The sequence below is a fragment of the Saimiri boliviensis genome, chromosome 19 (assembly GCF_048565385.1).
Source record: "Saimiri boliviensis isolate mSaiBol1 chromosome 19, mSaiBol1.pri, whole genome shotgun sequence".
In the NCBI taxonomy this organism is placed as follows: domain Eukaryota; kingdom Metazoa; phylum Chordata; class Mammalia; order Primates; family Cebidae; genus Saimiri; species Saimiri boliviensis.
The window spans coordinates 33,519,452-33,537,069 of NC_133467.1; the positions used below are offsets into that span (position 1 = coordinate 33,519,452).

The following is a 17,618-nucleotide window of genomic DNA, read 5'->3' on the forward strand; positions in this document are numbered from 1 at the left end:
GAAGTGAGTTGGTCAAAAGGAGACTCCCTGGGTTCATAGAGGTAGAAGAGGAGGAAAAGGATGCGCCACAGGGCACATTCCTGCAAGGACCAGAGGAAGTACAGCAGTGCTTTGGGCAAAAAGAAGCTAGGGATTGATAGCATCCTTGTCTTTCCCTACTTCTGGATGTGCTGCTGCTTGAAATGTGTTTCTCTCCAAAGCTATTCCAACCTCATTGCTCTGGGACTATTGTGATTCTCCTCTCTAGAGCTGTTTTCACGCCCAGTGTTGAGAGCAAGCTCCTCCCAGCCCATCAGTGGGAGCCCAGTGACCCTGACCTGTGAGACCCAGCTCTCTCTAGAGAGGTCAGACGCCCAGCTCCAGTTCCGCTTCTTCAGATATGGCCAGACCCTGGGATCAGGCTGGAGCAGATCCCCAAACTTGGAGATTGCTACCATGTGGAGTGAAGATTCAGGGTTCTACCGGTGTAAGGCAGCAACAGTGAATCACAGCATCATATCTGACAGCCTAGGATCCTGGATACAGGTGCAGAGTAAGTATTGGTGGGACCTGAGGCTTGCTGAGGATAGGGCTGGAAAAGTGGGACAGAGCTGTACATCAGCTTGGGTCAGCAGCCTCTGTAGAAAGAACCCTTACCTGCAATAATGGGAGTTGTGCAAGCAAAGAGACCCCTACTCTTATGGACATCTTAGAAGAGCTTAGACCCAGGAAAATCCAAGGAAAGAAAGGTCTATGTTATTTCTTTCAATGCCATTGAATACTACTCTTTCTTTTCTCTCACAGGGCTCTCTTCTCTGACATCATTTTTTTTTTTCTTCTAGGCCCACAGGGATAAGCTGTGGGCTGTGGCAGAGCTCTCTGACTCTGGGGTACAGAGGTATCTGTTGTCCCAATTAACATTACTTACTGGCAAGAACCAATGTGAAAATTTCTGTAGGATACAAAAACAGATAGCAACATCACAGTTACTCCAAATATGTAACTCTGGAGGCTTACCATTCCCTAGTTACGGGTTATAAATATGCATCCCAGATTACATCACCTCCCTTACTAGTATACAGCACCATCCTTACCTCAAAGCTACTGTAGTAATTATGGTGATGAGGGCAAAACAGTTTATGTGGAGCCCTGTGTCACCCCTCCACTCATGGCAAACTCCAAGCCCACTTCTAAGGAGACAATGTGATCATCACCGGACCAGGAGTCAGAACACTAACTCTGGTCCTGGCTGGCCCTGAAAACCTACACAGGCAGTTCTCCTAGTCTCTGTCTGACTCAGTTTTCTCACCTGTAATAAAGAAAGTCAGTCTGGGCCAAGAGAGAGAGTAGGAGCTGAGGAAAAAGCTCTAGAGGACTATGCTAATCTTTAAGGAAAAACTGTCAATGGCAAATCAATCTCTGAGGCCAACACAAGTCAAGGGAGAAATGAACAGGAATGGGAAAGAGGACTCGGAATAATCGGGCACTCCAGGGACAACCTTCCACAGTCATAGGGCAGAGGGAAGGAGCAAGGAGCAGATGTAGGTACAGGTAAGGGTGTGTGATTCTGATGATGGTGAGGTAAGGGTGGAGACTGGAGACTGGGCATTTGCATTGACCATGCCCTGAAATCTACAGTAAGAGGCAAAAGCAATTCTTGACTAATTTTTTCTCTTCCTCAGTCTCCATGTCTCTTCCTGTCCTCACTCTCAGCCCTAAAGACGCCCTGAATTTTGAGGGAACCAACGTGACACTTCACTGTGAAACCCAGGGATATTCTCAGGGCACTTCGTACCAGTTTTATCATGAGCATGTCCTACTGAAGCACAAGTCAGCCCGCTCTGCAAACGGAGAATCTATCAGCTTCTTACTGACTGAAGAGCATTCAGGGAACTACTACTGCACAGCTAACAGTGGCCGTGGCCCCCAGGGCAGTAAGGCTGTGAGACTCTCTGTCACTGGTAAGCCCTGGGTTCCTGCCAATCATCCACCCCTGGCCAAGAGTCCTCTCTTACTAAGCCCTTCAGAAAACGGCATGCACCTTCCAGTTCCCTCTGCTTCTTCCTTGGGACAACCTAATGTCCACCTCCACTCTCTGGCTCACTGAACTAGCTGTCTGCCTCTTGAGCCTTGTTACACTGCAGTCTGGGTGCCTTCACACCCCTATCTGATGGTGCGGTGGCTTTCTCTTCCCTGGTCCCCAATTTCTGAGAAGACAAGTCCTTTTCTCTTGTTCTCTACTTGTCTTGTGGTTCCCCAGATGCCTGATTTTCACTCATTACATTATTCTCAATAGATACAGACTCAATTTCCAGGAGCACAGAAGTATCTCCTGTTCTGTTAATATCAGACATTAATCAATAAACCAGGGGCAAAAACATGTAAGACACAAAGACAAGTAGCTGGATCACAGTTACCCCAGCATGTCCCTCTTGCTCAAGCCTTTTTTAGAGTTGATTTGGGAGTAGGCAAGAATAGCACAGGCAGCAGTGGGCTGGGGGCAGGCCAGGAGACAGCTTCACCTCTGCTTGCTTGGCGTAATGCCCTCACAGCTATTCATGTGGCTGTCAAATAGTTATGACATCAAAAAGATTTCCACTGAGCTTTGGATCAAAGTTTTGAATCATCCATGGGTGGCTAAATGTCAGGTCCAATGTTTAAGGAGACAGCATGATTTGGGCCTATGCTGGAGACAGAGAGTCCAGTCTCAGCTGGGCCTGGAAGCACCCTCAGTTTCCTCGCCTGTAAAACATTAACACAAACTTGGAAGACAAGTAAGAATCCAATCCCCACTATGAATGTGTGAGATTAAGGAGAGGACCAGGGAAGCCGGGGGAGGCATCAAATAACACAGAAAAAGAACAGTGCCCCTAATATTCAGAGGCCTAAGTGGAGACAGTGACATCATGATCAAAACACACTCAGAGATGTACAAAGTCCTATTAAATGGCTCATTTTTTTTCTTCACCTAATATATACTGATACTTATATTCCATGGACCAGACTGTACTGACAGCCAAGGATGCATCTAAGGCTAGACAAAGCTGGCCCTGCCCACATGATTCTCAGAGGCTAAAAGCAAATGCAGACAAGAAATAGGGAAAACATCAATCTGAGGATAAAAATACCTGGTGGCTACAGGAACAGATAAAAAGGCACGCAAATCTGAACTGGAAAGTGAGAAACAATTTCTTAGAGGAGCTCATATGTGAATTGAGACCTGCAAGAGAAGAGGACTGTGGTGAGGGAGGGAGAACACGAGCCAGGAACTGGAGTGGGGGTCAGTTCTTGATGACTGCAGCATAGACTGAACAGTGGAGAAATGCAGGATGAGGTTGGGCAAGAAGACATGGTTAGAACATACTTAGAAGCAGAGTAAGGGCTGGGGCCATATCTGCAGGGGAATCTGGGCTCCATGAATGGTTTCAATGTTGGGGAAAACCACTCCAGCAGCACAGTGAGAAACGGGTCATAGAGCAGCCAGTTTGGGAAGCAGCCAGGAGTAAAGGAGAGGGTCCAAAAAGAGAGTGTCCAGTTGGACAGAACCCCTAGGCCAGTCCCAGTAGAGGAGATGGGATATGAGAAGGAAGGACTCTGGTCAGGAAAAAAAGCACTATGAGAGTGTGTCCCACTGTCACCAAGGCCAGAATGTGTTCTAAGCGGAAGAGAGTGAGCTGGTTTGGATAAGGCAAAGCTAAGAGATGATGACAGATAAAAACTGAGACACAGCCAGTGAATTTAGCCACATTCTTTGGCAGAAATACACAGACTAGGACCAGAATACCTGGGTTTGAGTGCTGCCTCTTCACTTACTAGCTGTGTGACTCAACCACTTAGGACCTCAGCACCTTCATCTGTGAAACAGGGACAACAATAGCACCTACATCAATGAATTGTTGTGATTATTACACTAGTGTCTCTATACGCATAAATATTTATGAACTACATCCAACAAATACACACACACCAGAACTTAGCTACAGACACTATAGTGTCATTATAACAGATGTCTATTTTATTATTTTTATCATTATCATAATTAAATTCAGAAACATGAAAATCAGCTATAGCACATTGTTGGGGATACAGATCAAGTTGTAATGGACAAACTATGCACATGAGATATGAGATAAGGAAGTAGAGATGATAAATGCAGCTCACTTCTTCCAGAAGAATGACCACAGAAAAGTGGAGAAACAGACTGAGGAACTTCAAATGCAAATAGGGTTGTTTTTCTATCGTCTGCTTATTTTCTATCATGGAGAGGGTTAAGCACATGCAAATGGAGTTTGCAAGAAGCCAGTAGAGGTAAGAATGTTATATCTAGGACAGAGGCAGGTGTGCACAGGGTCAAGAGACAGAAGATCCCCGCCCCTGGGCAGGCCAAGGAGGGTTGTTCCGTGGTCTCAGGACACAGGAAGGAGTGAGGAGCTGGTGCAGGTAAGGGTGTGTGGGTCGGCTGGTGGCCAGACAAGGGGATTCTTCCTTGAAAGCAACATCTCCTCTGCAGAAGAGAGGCAGGTCATACAACAAGGGGAGCTGGAAGAGGAGAAAAGACAGAAGTCTGAGGGAAAAGGAACAGACAGGGAAAGAGCAGCATGGAGGACAGGAGAGCTGGTGAGAGAAGCCTGGGAAGTGGTTCGGTCACCCTGTGGGTGGGTGGAGCCTGGAGACTGTGGCCTGGAGACTGATCATCTGCACTGGCTAAATATTGAATGTGTGAACTAAAAACTATCTGAGACAGGTCTCAGTCAACTTGTCAAGTATATTTTGCCATGGTTAAGGACATGTGCCGCAGATTCAGCCCCCTGCCTTCTCCAAAGATGATTCTGAGGGCTTTAATATTTAAAGGAGAAATGACAGACATTGGAGAAATTTTTAAAGGTATGAGTAAATAGGAGACAAAGTGTTCATTCTTTTGAGTCTTTGATAAGCCTTTAGCAGAATACACAATTTATATTTAACAAGAGGGTAGAGGAATAGTCACTTCTGTCTTCCTCTAGCCCAGTGAGTCTGCATTTTAAAATCAAAGAAACAACCAGCATGTATTTGTCTCCTGTCAGCAGGGGTGACTTAGAGTTCTGTCTTTTGTCCTGTACCTGTGAAAATCAGCTCTCAATTTACATTGTTAGGGTAAAACAGGACCAGTTAAGACAGAACCATTTACAGTAAAGATCTTGGGGTCCACAAAGAAATTTTTTAGTGGACAAATTGTGAGGGAGGTATGTAGCTTTTTAAAAAGTCTTTGTGGCAATCCTATTAAGGAATAAAATGAAAGGCAGATTTGCCTGACACAGTTCCCAGCTTGACTTTTCTCTCTGGCTTAGTGATTTGGGACTCCCAAGATTTATTTACCTTTTTACCAGATCTATAGCAAGAGGCAGAATCAAATCTTGACTAATTTTTTCTCTCTTGCAGTCCCCGTATCTCGTCCTGTCCTTACCTTCGGCTCTGTTGAGGACCTGAATTTTGAGGGAGCCAAGGCGACACTTCATTGTGAAGCCCAGAGAGGTTCACTCCCCATCCTGTACCAGTTTTATCATGAGGATGTCGTCCTGGGGAGTAGGTCGGCCCACTCTGCAGGAGGAGTGGTCATCAACTTCTCTGTGACTGCAAAGCATTCAGGGAATTACTACTGCACAGCTGACAATGGCCGTGGCCCCCAGCGCAGTAAGGCTGTGAAACTCTTCATCACTGGTAAGCCCTGGGTTCCTGCCAATCATACACCCCTGGCCAAGAGTCCTCTCTCACCCAGCCGTTCAGAATTCTGCACGTACCTTCCAGTTTCCTGGGTTTCTTCCTTGGGACAACCTAATGTCCTCCTTCACCCTCTGGCTCACTGAACCAGCTGTCTGCCCCTTTGAGCCTTGTCCCATTGTAGTCTGGATGCCTTCCCATCCCTTCCTATTGATGCAGCAGCTTTCTCTTCCCTGCTCATCAAATTCAGAGCGGCCAAGTACTTTTCTTGTGCTCTCCACTTGTCCTGTACATCCACTAGATGCCTGATTTTCATTCACTAAATTGTTCTTAGTAGATATAGACTCAGCTTCAGTTCCCAGGAGCACAGAAATGTCCCCTGTCCAGTTAATATCAGACATTAATGAATAACCATCTGCAAAGTCATGTAAGATACAATAACAACTAGCTGGATCACAGTAACTCCAGCATATCCCTCTTGCTCAAGCTTTTCCTTAGGGTTGATTGGGAAGTATTAAGAAAGGCACAGACAGCGGTGAGCTGGGGGCAGGCCAGGAGACAGCTTTACGTCTGCTTGCTTGGCTTAATGCTCTCATGACTATTCAGGTAGCTGTCAAATAGGACGTCAAAAAGGTTTCTGTTGAGCTTGGATCTGTTTTGGACCATCCATATATGGCTAAATGCCAGGTCAAAGTTTTAAGGAGACAGTGTCATTTGGGCCTATGCTGGTGACAGAGTGTCCAGTCTTAGCTGGACAAAGAAGCAGCCTCAGTTTTCTCTCTGATAAAACAATAATACCAGATTGGAAGACAAACAAGAATCTAGTTGCCCCTCTCCACCCCCCCAACATGGATGTGTGAGATTATAAAAGAGAGGACTTGGGAGGCTGGGGGGAGGCATCCAATAACATAGAAAGAAAACAGTGCCCCTAACATTCAGAGGCCTAAGTGGAGACAGTGACATCATGATCAAACACACTCAGAGATGTACAAAGTCCTATTCAATGGCTCATTTCTTTACCTAATAAATACTGATTGCATATATTCAATGGACCAGACTATACTGACATCTAAGAATGCATCTAAGACTAGACCAACCCACCCCGGCCCACATGGTTCTTCGGGGCTAATAGCAAATGCAGACAATAGAGAAAACATCAACATTAGGATAGAAGTCCCTGGTGGCTGCAGGAACAGATGGAGGGGCACACCAGCCTGAGTTCGGAAGTGAGAAAAAAATTTTTGGAAGAGCTCATATGTGAATTGAGACCTGCAGGAGAAGAGGATTGTGGTGACGGAGGGAGGACACAAGCCAGGAACTGGAGTAGGGGTCAGTTCTTGATGACTGCAGCATAGACTGAACAGTGGAGAAATGCAGGATGAGGTTGGGCAAGAAGACATGGTTAGAACATACTTAGAAGCAGAGTAAGGGCTGGGGCCATATCTGCAGGGGAATCTGGGCTCCATGAATGGTTTCATTGTTGGGGAAAACCACTCCAGCAGCACAGTGAGAAACGGGTCATAGAGCAGCCAGTTTGGGAAGCAGCCAGGAGTAAAGGAGATGGTCCAACAAGAGAGTGTCCAGTTGGACAGAACCCCTAGGCCAGTCCCAGTAGAGGAGATGGGATATGAGAAGGAAGGACTCTGGCCGAGAAAAGAGACACTATGAGAGTGTGTCCCACTGTCACCAAGGCCAGAATGTGGTCTGAGTAAGAGAGAGTGAGCTGGTTTGGAGAAGGCAAAGCTACAAGATGATCACAGATAAAAACTGAATCACAGCCAGTCAATTTAGCCACAAAGTATTCTTTGGCAGAAATACACAGACTAGGACCAGAATACCTCGGTTTGGGTGCTGCCTCTTCACTTACTAGCTGTGTGACTCAACCACTTAGGACCTCAGCACCTTCATCTGTGAAACAAGGACAACGATAGCACCTACCTCAATGAATTGTTGTGATGATTAAATTAGTCTCTGCATACATACAAAGGTTTACATATTATATGTGACAAATATACACACAGCAGAACTTAGTTACGGACACTATAGTGTCATTATAACAAACATCTATTTTATTTTCAGCATTATTCTTGTAACTACATTTGTAATCAAGAAAAATCAGCTTTAGTAGATTATTAGGGCTAAAAACCAAGTTGTAATGGACAAAATATGCACATGAGATATGAGATAAGGAAGTAGAGATGATAAATGTAGGTCACTTCTTCCAGAAGAATGACCACAGAAAAGTAGAGAAACAGACTGTGAGGAACTTCAAATGCAAATAGGGTTGTATTTGTATTGTCTGATAGTTTTTCTTATATGGAGATAGTTAAACACATCAAAATGGTATTTGGAAGAAGCCAATAGAGGCAAGGACTCTATGTCTAGGTCAGAGGCAGGTATGTACAAGGTCAAAAGACACAGGAAAATCCCCTTTGGGCAGGCCAGGCATGGCTCTTCCATGGTTGCAGGACACCCTGCATGGTTGCAGGAAGGAGTGAGGAGCTGGTGCATGTGAGTCTGGTGGTGGCAAGACAAGGAATTTCTTCCTTGAAATTATCATCTCCTCTGCAAAAGGAAGGCAGATCACACAAGGGGAGCCATGAGAAAAGAAGAGACTAGAGGTCTGGTGGAAAATGAACAGACATGGAAAGACCAGCATGGGGGTAGGGGAGCTGGTGAGAGTAGCCTGGGAAGTTGCTTGGCTGCCCTGAGAGCAGGTAAAGACTGGAGACCTTGGACTGGAGACTGGGCATCTGCATGGCTAAGCACTGAAATCTACAGTAAGAGGCAGAAGCAACTCTTGGCTGATTTTTTCTCTTCCTCAGTTCCTGTGTCTCGTCCTGTCCTCACCCTCAGCTCTCCTGAGGCCCTGACTTTTGAAGGAGCCACTGTGACACTTCACTGTGAAGTTCAGAAAGGTTCTCCCCGGATCCTATACCAGTTTTATCATGAGGATGTGCCCCTAGGGAGCAGCTCAACACCCTCTGTGGGAGGAGTGTCCTTCAGCTTCTCTCTGACTGCAGGGCATTCAGGGAACTACTACTGCACAGCTGATAATGGTTTTGGTCCCCAGCGCAGTGAGGCAGTGAGCCTCTTTGTCACCGGTAAGTGCTGGGTTCCTGCCAATCACCCACCCCTGGCTGAGTTCTCTCTCACCCATTCCTTTAGAAATCTGCTTACACTGTCCAGTTTTCTCCCCTTCTTGGCTTCTTCATCAACAAGTAGCTGGGGTTCTCAGTCCTCATTCAGTCCTGGCTCAGCCAGACCCCCCAAATAGCTCAGTAGATTCCCCAAGTTTTACCAAATGAACTTATGGATTGTATTTTCTTCTCATTCCTCATGTGTTCCATCAGTACACCAATTTATCTTGATGCACAGAGTGTGTCCTATTTCTCTACTGACATTTACATATTAACTCAGCTACAAGCACAGTCTTGTAGATAAATATTGGTCAAGGCCTTAAATTCTCCAAAGGATTTCCAAACAGTTAGAACTCTTACAGTAGATTTGGAGAAGGCTGCTTGTGAATAAAGGAGGAAATGGCTCCCTAGGAACCAGCTCCTCAAACCTCCGGAGTTTTTATGATCCCTTGTTGTCTAACTCACTAAAATCAGTATCATTTTGTTGCATTATTTAAAAACTTTTGTTGAAGTGTGACATACATTCAAGAAACGCGTGCAAATTACATGTGTATGATTTGGCTTCCGTTTTTAATTGAATCTTTATTTAGTAGAAAGTGAAAGTTTATTTTCTTTACAGAGAAGCAAAATGGTATGATAGAAAAATCTTGAGCCTGATGTGTCAGACATGCCCCTAGTATAAGTAAAGAGGCTATTTTGAGTAAAGAGGCTATTTTTAAAATGTAAATGTTCTGAGACTATTCCAAAGTCAGAGTGCAATCTATCTAGGAAGCTTCCTGACTTCGTGCATTCTCTATCCCATTACCAGGTTTTTATCCATGCTTTACTTTCTTCTCATATTTGGCAGCATCTTAAGCCTCTTTATTTTCAGTTTCTTGACTGTCTCCCTTAATGCCAACAGAATGTGAGCTTCATGGGAACAGAACTGCATCCATCTGGGTCTCCATAACCTCCCTGTGCCTACTCAGTGTTTGGCACACAGTAGATCCTCAGTCAACATTCGTAATTTAGTAAACAGATGATATGACAAGATGATAAGAAGGGATTTAAAAAAAACTAGCAAAGCCCAAGAGGAAACAAAAACAAGCTACTTTAGAAATGAAATACCAATTTGAAGCAGTAACAATAGAAGGGAAACCTTTGAAAACAGTTAATTGAATGAAAAATCAGTGTGAGAAAATAATACAGAATGCAAAGTAGAAAGGCAGAGAAATAAAGGCAAGAATTATAATATGGCAGCCGGGCGCGGTGGCTCACGCCTGTAATCCCAGCACTTTGGGAGGCCGAGGCGGGTGGATCACGAGGTCAAGAGATCGAGACCATCCTGGTCAACATGGTGAAACCCCGTCTCTACTAAAAATACAAAAAATCAGCTGGGCATGGTGGCACGTGCCTGTAATCCCAGCTACTCAGGAGGCTGAGGCAGGAGAATTGCCTGAACCCAGGAGGCGGAGGTTGCGGTGAGCCGAGATCGCGCCATTGCACTCCAGCCTGGGTAACAAGAGTGAAACTCCGTCTCATAAAAAAAAAAAAAAAAAAAAAAAAAGAATTATAATATGGAAATCAGACAGTGGAGCCCCCCAGTTATCCACTTATATGGATAATTAAAATGGAGACTCTGGAAAACCTGAACTCAAGAGTAAAATGAAACTCTAACATGTAGTAGACATTGTTGGAAAGTAAAGAACACTTGAATATGTAGATCAGAAGATGTATGAAACTCCAGAGTTTCTGCACAGCAAAAGAAACAATCATTATAGTGAACTGGCAACCAACAGAATGGGAAAAAATTTTTGCAATTTACCTGAAAAAGGACTTACATCCAGAATCTACAAAAACTAAAACAGATTTACAAGAAAAAAACAAGCCCATTCAAAAGTGGGTGAAGGATATGAACAGACACTTTTCAAAAGAAGACATATACGAGGCCAACAAACATATGAAAAACTGCTCATCATCACTGGTCATTAGAGAAATGCAAATCAAAACTACACTGAGATACCATCTCATGCTGGTTAGACTGGGAAACATTAAAAAATCTGGAGAAAATAGATGCTGGAGAGAATGTGGAGAAACAGGAACACTTTTACACTGTCGGTGGGAGTGTAAATTAGTTCAACCATTGTAGAAAATAGTGTGGCGATTCCTTGAGGACCTAGAAATAGAAATTCCATTTGACCCATTAATCCTATTACTGGGTATATATCCAAAGGATTATAAATCATTTTATTATAAAGACACATGCACACATATGTTCACTGCAGCACTAGCAAGTGCTTTACAATGGCAAAGACTTGGAACTAACCCAAATGCCCATCAATGATAGAATGGACGGGGAAAATGTGGCACATATCCACCATGGAATACTATGCAGCCATAAAAAATGATGAGTTTGTGTCCTTTGTAGGGACATAGATGAACCTGGAAACCATCATTCTCAGCAAACTGACACAAGAACAGAAAAGCAAACACCACATGTTCTTACTCATAGGTGGGTGTTGAATAATGAGAACACATGGACACAGGGAAGGGAGCATCACACACTGAGGTCTGTTGCAGGGGACTAGGGGAGCGACAGTGGAGGGTAGGAAGTTGGGGAAGGATAACATGGAGAGAAATGCCAGATATAGGTGATGAGGATAGAGGCAACAAACCACATTGCTATGTATGTACCTATGCAACAATCTTGCATGTTATTCACATGTACCCCAGAACCTAAAGTGCAACAAAATATATATATATGTATGTGTGTATGATTATAGGGAAAAATGCAATCATCTCAGAAATAAAAATATTAAGTTAGTCTTAGATTTTGCAGAGCACTCAATGCCAAAGAGAGCAATGATATCCAGACTTGGACCTTCAGAGGGAGGAATCACAGATTTTAATATCAAATCAAAAAAGCATTATCAAAAATACAGGGATTCAGGAAACTGAGAATGCACTAAGCCTTCTTGAAAAAATCACCTAGTGACAAAATCCAGCCCAACAAGATGCAAATGAACATACAGGACTCATAATGAGGAAACAGCATTATGAAAAGCCAGTTCTGAATCTATGTAGATGACTGGTTCTCAACCCTGGCTGTACATTAGAGTCACCCAAAAACTTTGTAAAAGACACATTACTAAGCCCCTCTCCAGACTAATTCATTCAGAATCTCACAGATGGGGCCACAGAATTGATATTTTTTGACACATCCTCAGGTGAGAATATTGTGTGAACAAGATTGGAAACCACTGATTTAGATATAGAAACAAAGGCTAATCAATTGTGAGAATTATGGTGACAGAATAGAAAGTAACTAGTGTAAACACTGAAGATGTAAAAAGTTGTAACAAAGAAAAATCAGTTGGTCGGAGGAAGAAGAGTAAGTAAAGGAACAATCATTTTCTCATGATTATTATTTCAGAGTAAATTGTGAATTATTTCACAATTCAAAAAGAATTGACAGTTTTTAAAAATTAATGACAGATTTCAAAATATCCATTTTGTAAATCGTTTGTGAATAATTTGCTAACAGTAACTCATCATTAATAGTTTATACTTCACTAAAATTTCATGGAAAACCAACTAGCAGCCTGTAGGGTCACATAGGATAAAACAAGTGAATTCTTCAAGTGGAGCAACCATAGATATTAGGACTGACAAAATAAATGACAAAAATAAACCTGTGCACTGATATGACCATAAATGACCAGGGAAAGAAGAAACAGAAACTCATACACACCATTATTGCAACTGGCATGAGGTGGTATCACACTGTGGTTTTGATTTGCATTTCCTTGATAGTGATGTTGAACATGTTTATGTGTTTGTTGGCAATTTGCATATCTTCTTTTGAAAATTGTCTATTCATGCCCTATGCCTACTTTTTGATGTGATTATTTATTTATTGATGATTTGTTTGAGTTCCTTGTTGATTCTGGATACTGGTCTCTTGTCAGATGTATAGTTTGTGAATATTTTCTCTCACTCTGTGGGTTGTCTGTTTATCTGCTGGGTTTTTTGGTTTGTTTTGTTTTTTTGTTTTGTTTTGTTGTGTTTTGTTTTTTGCTGTGCAGAAGCTTATTAGCTGAATTCAGACTCATGTATTTATTATTGTTTTTGTTGCATTTGCTTTGGTTTGTTGATCATGAACTCTTTGCATAAGCCAACATCTAAAAGAGCTTTTTTTTTTTTCTTGGTATATTTTAGAGTTGTATGGTTTTGGGTCTTAGATTTATGTTTTTGACCCATCTTGAGTTGATTTTTTTATAAGGTGAGAGATAAGGGTCCACTTTCATTCTTCTACATGTAGCTTGCCATGATCCTAGCACCATTTGCTGTACAGGGTGTCTTGCCTCACTTTATGTTTTTGTTTGCTTTGTCAAAATCAGTTGGCTATAAGTATTTGCCTTTATTTCTGGGTTCTCTCCTTCCACTAGTCTTCCTTTCTGTTTTTATGTGACTACCATGCTGTTCTGGTAACTATAGCCTTATAGTATAGTTTGAAGTTGGGTATTTTGATGCCTCCAGATTTGCCCTTTTTCCTTGGTCTTGCTTTGGCTATGTGGGCTCTTTTTTGTTCCATATGAATATTAAGATTGGTTTTTCTAGTTCTGTGAAGAATGTTGATGGTATTTTGATAGGAATTGCATTGAATTTATAAATTGCTTTTAGTAGATGGCCATTTTCACAACATTGTTTCTACCCATCCATGAGAATGGGATGTTTCCATTTTATTGTGTAATCTATGATTTATTGCAACCGTGTCCTGTAGTTTTTCTTACAGACATATTTCACCTACTTGTTTAAGTGTATTTCTAAGTATTTGATTTTTTCGTGTGATTTAAAAGTTTGAATTTTTTTATTTGATTCTCGCTTGATCACTATCGGTGGATAGCAGTTCTAACTGATTTGTGTACATTGATTTTGTATCCTGAAACTTTACAGAATTCATTTATCAGATCTAGGAGCTTTTTGGATGCGTCTTTAGGGTTTTCTTGGTATACAATCATATCATCAGTGAACAGCAACTTTACCAATTTGCATGCCCTTTATTTCTTTCTCTTGTCTGATTGTTCTGGCTAGGACAGACAGCTGTTTTTAATTTTAAAAATACATGTGTCCCTAACTCATTTTCTCCCTCAGTTCCAGTGTCTCGCCCTATCCTCACCCTCAGGGTTCCCAGGGCCCAGGCTGTGGTGGGGGACCTGCTGGAGCTTCGCTGTGAGGCCCTAAGAGGCTCTCCCCCGATCCTGTACCAGTTTTATCATGATGATGTCACCCTGGGGAGCAACTCAGCCCCCTCTGGAGGAGAAGCCTCTTTCAATGTCTCTCTGACTGCAGAACATTCTGGAAACTACTCCTGTGAGGCCAACAATGGCCTGATAGCCCAGCACAGTGACACAGTATCACTCAGTGTTATAGGTAAGTTGACCCAACCAGCAGCACAAAAAGAAACAGACCACCTCCCCCAAATTTCCTAATAGCTAAGATTGGAGCTATGGTTTCCAGAGCCATTTGCTGTGTGACATCCTGCTAGGCCTGGCACCTGCACAGTCTCCATCTCTGACTTTTGTATCCTACACATTCAGGAACTTGCACCTTCCCTTCTCTTGCTGTACTTTTCCTGCTAGCAGCAGTCCAGCCACCGTGACCAAAATTCCCCTAACATAGGAGTAAAGGCTTTCAAAATACAAACTATATTCTTGCCAACAGTGATAGTAAGAAAGTTATAAAGTTCCATGTGCTTCACCTTAGAAGAGATTTAGTTGTGGTTTTCTCTGTCTGCCAATCAATAAAAAGACCAACACAGTTCTCTTATTGGCTCACACATTTTTCTCTAGCCTCTCCTGCCCCTGTCCCAGAGTGGTTTGGGTTCCCACCCAAGACCCTTGTTAGAAGACATCCTTCTCCTTCCTCCTTACCTTTTCCTGTTCCATTAAACAACATCATGATCTTCCATGCATCCTTGTCATAGGCTGACTCCTAGTCACGCCCACTCTCAGTGAAGGCTTTGGCACTGCACTTTGTCTTCCTCCCTACCCCACAATCTGTCATCATTTCATGACTCTCATGGCCACATGTATGACTCCCTTAACACCATGGTCTATTCTCTCCACACCAGTCAGCCACTCCCACATACATATACTACTTAATCTCCAAAATGACCATTTAAGCCCTTATTATCTGAAAACAACTTCTATCCTTCTATTTGCATCAACCTCTCCTATCACTATTATTCTCAGACCTGAACAGAATTCCCAGGTCATTAATACCTCTACTCCTTCCCTACTCCATCACAGTAACTCCTTCCACTGCCACCAACAAATTGAGTGTCTAGCTCTGTATTCACCCAGAAACTCATCTCTCCTTTTCCTAAGTTATAGAGGACTCTCTTCCCTACAGGTGAACATCTCCATCTGGACTCTAGATTTCATCATTTTGTGCATTCTCAGAAGCTATAGAACCGATTACCCCTTTCTCCTCTACGGCCCCCAACATCTCCCTCTCTGTAGGATCCTTCCCACTGGCATTTCACATCCTATATCTCTCCCATATCCAAGGAAAACCCTCTCTTGATCCCACTTATACCTCCATACACTACCGCTTCATGGCTTAACTTCCAAAAATAGCTACCCAGGTTGTTCCCGTGTCCCCATTATCCACTAGGCTCTAATCTGCTAGGTTTTCCCAAAATGTTTCTCACCAAAGTCACCGATGACCTCCAGGGCTTTAAATCCAATGGCCATCTTTCAATCCTCACCTTCCTTGACATCTCGGATATATTCCATATTGTTTACCTTTCTTCCTTCTTGAAGCCCTCCCTTTAGGGAATCCATCTTCTGGTTCTCTTCTTTCCCTGGCCACTTCTTCTCAGTCTTCTTCATTGACGTCTCCTTTTATAGAAAACTTTTAAGCATTGGCATGTCCCAGAACTTTGACTTATGCTCTCTTCTCTTACATAAATCCTTTGTCTGTATGATCCTGCATATGGCATCTATAAATAATGATTTCAAAACTTCTGTCTCTAAAGGGGACCTTCCACTTGAGCATCTGCACATGACATATCTTCACTCAAATACCTCAAAAGCTTGTCAATCTGAATATCTCTAAAACTGAACTGCTGACATTCCCCTCCTCTTTCAAAGGTTCCTACCTCTGTGAAACACATCTCCCCTCATCAGATACACAGAGCAGAAACAGAGTCTTCCTCAGCATTTCTCTTCCTCACTGCTCACAACCAGTCAATCATTAAGTCCTGCTGATTTGACTTCCTAAATATTTCTCAAATCTTTATCTCTACCACCTCTATCTAGACAAGCCCACCATCATTTTGACTACCGCAATGCCATTCATCTACTCTACCCCTCAATTGCACTTCGATTCCACCACAGTCCATTTTGTGCACAATGGTCAAAATGGTCTTTTAAAAGCAACAAATTTGATCATCTCACCCCCCTGCATAGATAGACTTATAGGCTTCCCATTGCTCTATGAAGAAGGATCAAAATTCTTAGCATGGCTTATGATGTCCAGCCTAGATTTCCAGCCTCCTATTTCATGGTAGTTTGCAGACTCTTCTCAGTGTGATGCTACCTTATTTCAATAATTAAAATGTGCCAGTCTTACTCCCAACTCAGGGCCTTTGCACACAGTTTGCCTGCCCAGTGCACTCTATACCTCTCTCTTCAACTGGCTAATTTCAATGCTAATTTCAAAGGTCATTTTGTGAGGAAGCTTTCCTTGACAACACATAAATTTCATAGCACCCTGTCCTTTATCAATTATCAATTTTAATTCTATACTTACTGCATTTTTATTTAATTTCTGCCTCTAATCCTTCTATATGGTAGGCTCTATGAGAGCAGGAACTGTCTTTCTCACCATTGATTCCCTAGGATATAATATCATTCTAGGGACTTATTAAATGCTCAATTAATTTTTATTTTTGCTCAAATTTATAAAAATTTCTGTTCAATTAATTTTTGATGGGTGAATGAATATAAAAATGAGCAAATAACATGACAATACTCTTTCTCTTGTAGGCCCTATTTCTGATGCAGCCCAAATGCAATTACATCCCTGGTGATATAAGCCGCAAGTCTCTCTTGTTCTTCCTTTTCTGTTGGACTGACTCCTCCTTTCTCCAATTGTCTTTTGACTTCTAAGATACCTGTCAGTTTAATCTTTGTTCTTATAATCCTCAAACACATTTGAGTTTGTGTATTTCAGTATTCCAAACTGTTTATCGTGCTACACAAATGTTATTCTTTCTGGAGATCTGAAAATATTGCTGAGTTTTGAGTAACATCGCAAGGGCATTAAAAACTGAGAAAAACATTTTTCCAATTCAAATATCTTTAGCATGAAGGAATATATTTCCGCAGAAGCAGCTGATGGTTAACTGTTTTTCTTCCCTCAGTTCCAGTGTCTCGCCCCATCCTCACCATCAGGGCTCCCAGGGCCCAGGCTGTGGTGGGGGACCTGCTGGAGCTTCACTGTGAGGCCCTGAGAGGCTCCTCCCCGATCCTGTACCTATTTTATCATGAGGATGTCACCCTGGGAAAGATCTCGGCCCTCTCTGGAGGAGGAGCCTCCTTCAATCTCTCTCTGACTACAGAACATTCTGGAATCTACTCCTGTGAGGCAGACAATGGTCTGGAGGCCCAGCGCAGTGAGACAGTGACACTGAAAGTTGCAGGTGAGTGAGCCAAGCCCATCAGCCACACAGCCCAGAACTGACTGTGCCTGCTCTCCCGCAGCTGACAATGGAGCCACAGAGCTCCTCAGGGCTGTTTGCTTGTGTGGCATCCT

The 17,618-nt window shown here is 42.8% G+C and overlaps 1 protein-coding gene across 3 annotated transcripts in view; it reads left to right on the forward strand.

Annotated features, from left to right (window-relative positions):
• FCRL5 (Fc receptor like 5) overlaps positions 1-17,618 on the forward strand; it is a 33,594-nt gene that overhangs the window by 6,832 nt on the left and 9,144 nt on the right. For 2 of the 3 annotated variants that reach the window (XM_039460079.2, XM_074389890.1), the window contains exons 5-10: positions 248-532; positions 1,662-1,940; positions 5,398-5,676; positions 8,502-8,780; positions 13,950-14,228; positions 17,227-17,505. In XM_039460079.2, the coding sequence (XP_039316013.2) occupies positions 248-532; positions 1,662-1,940; positions 5,398-5,676; positions 8,502-8,780; positions 13,950-14,228; positions 17,227-17,505 (1,680 nt within the window). The remainder of the gene's footprint in view (positions 1-247; positions 533-1,661; positions 1,941-5,397; positions 5,677-8,501; positions 8,781-13,949; positions 14,229-17,226; positions 17,506-17,618) is intronic. The other variant, XM_074389891.1, reaches the window with a different exon arrangement.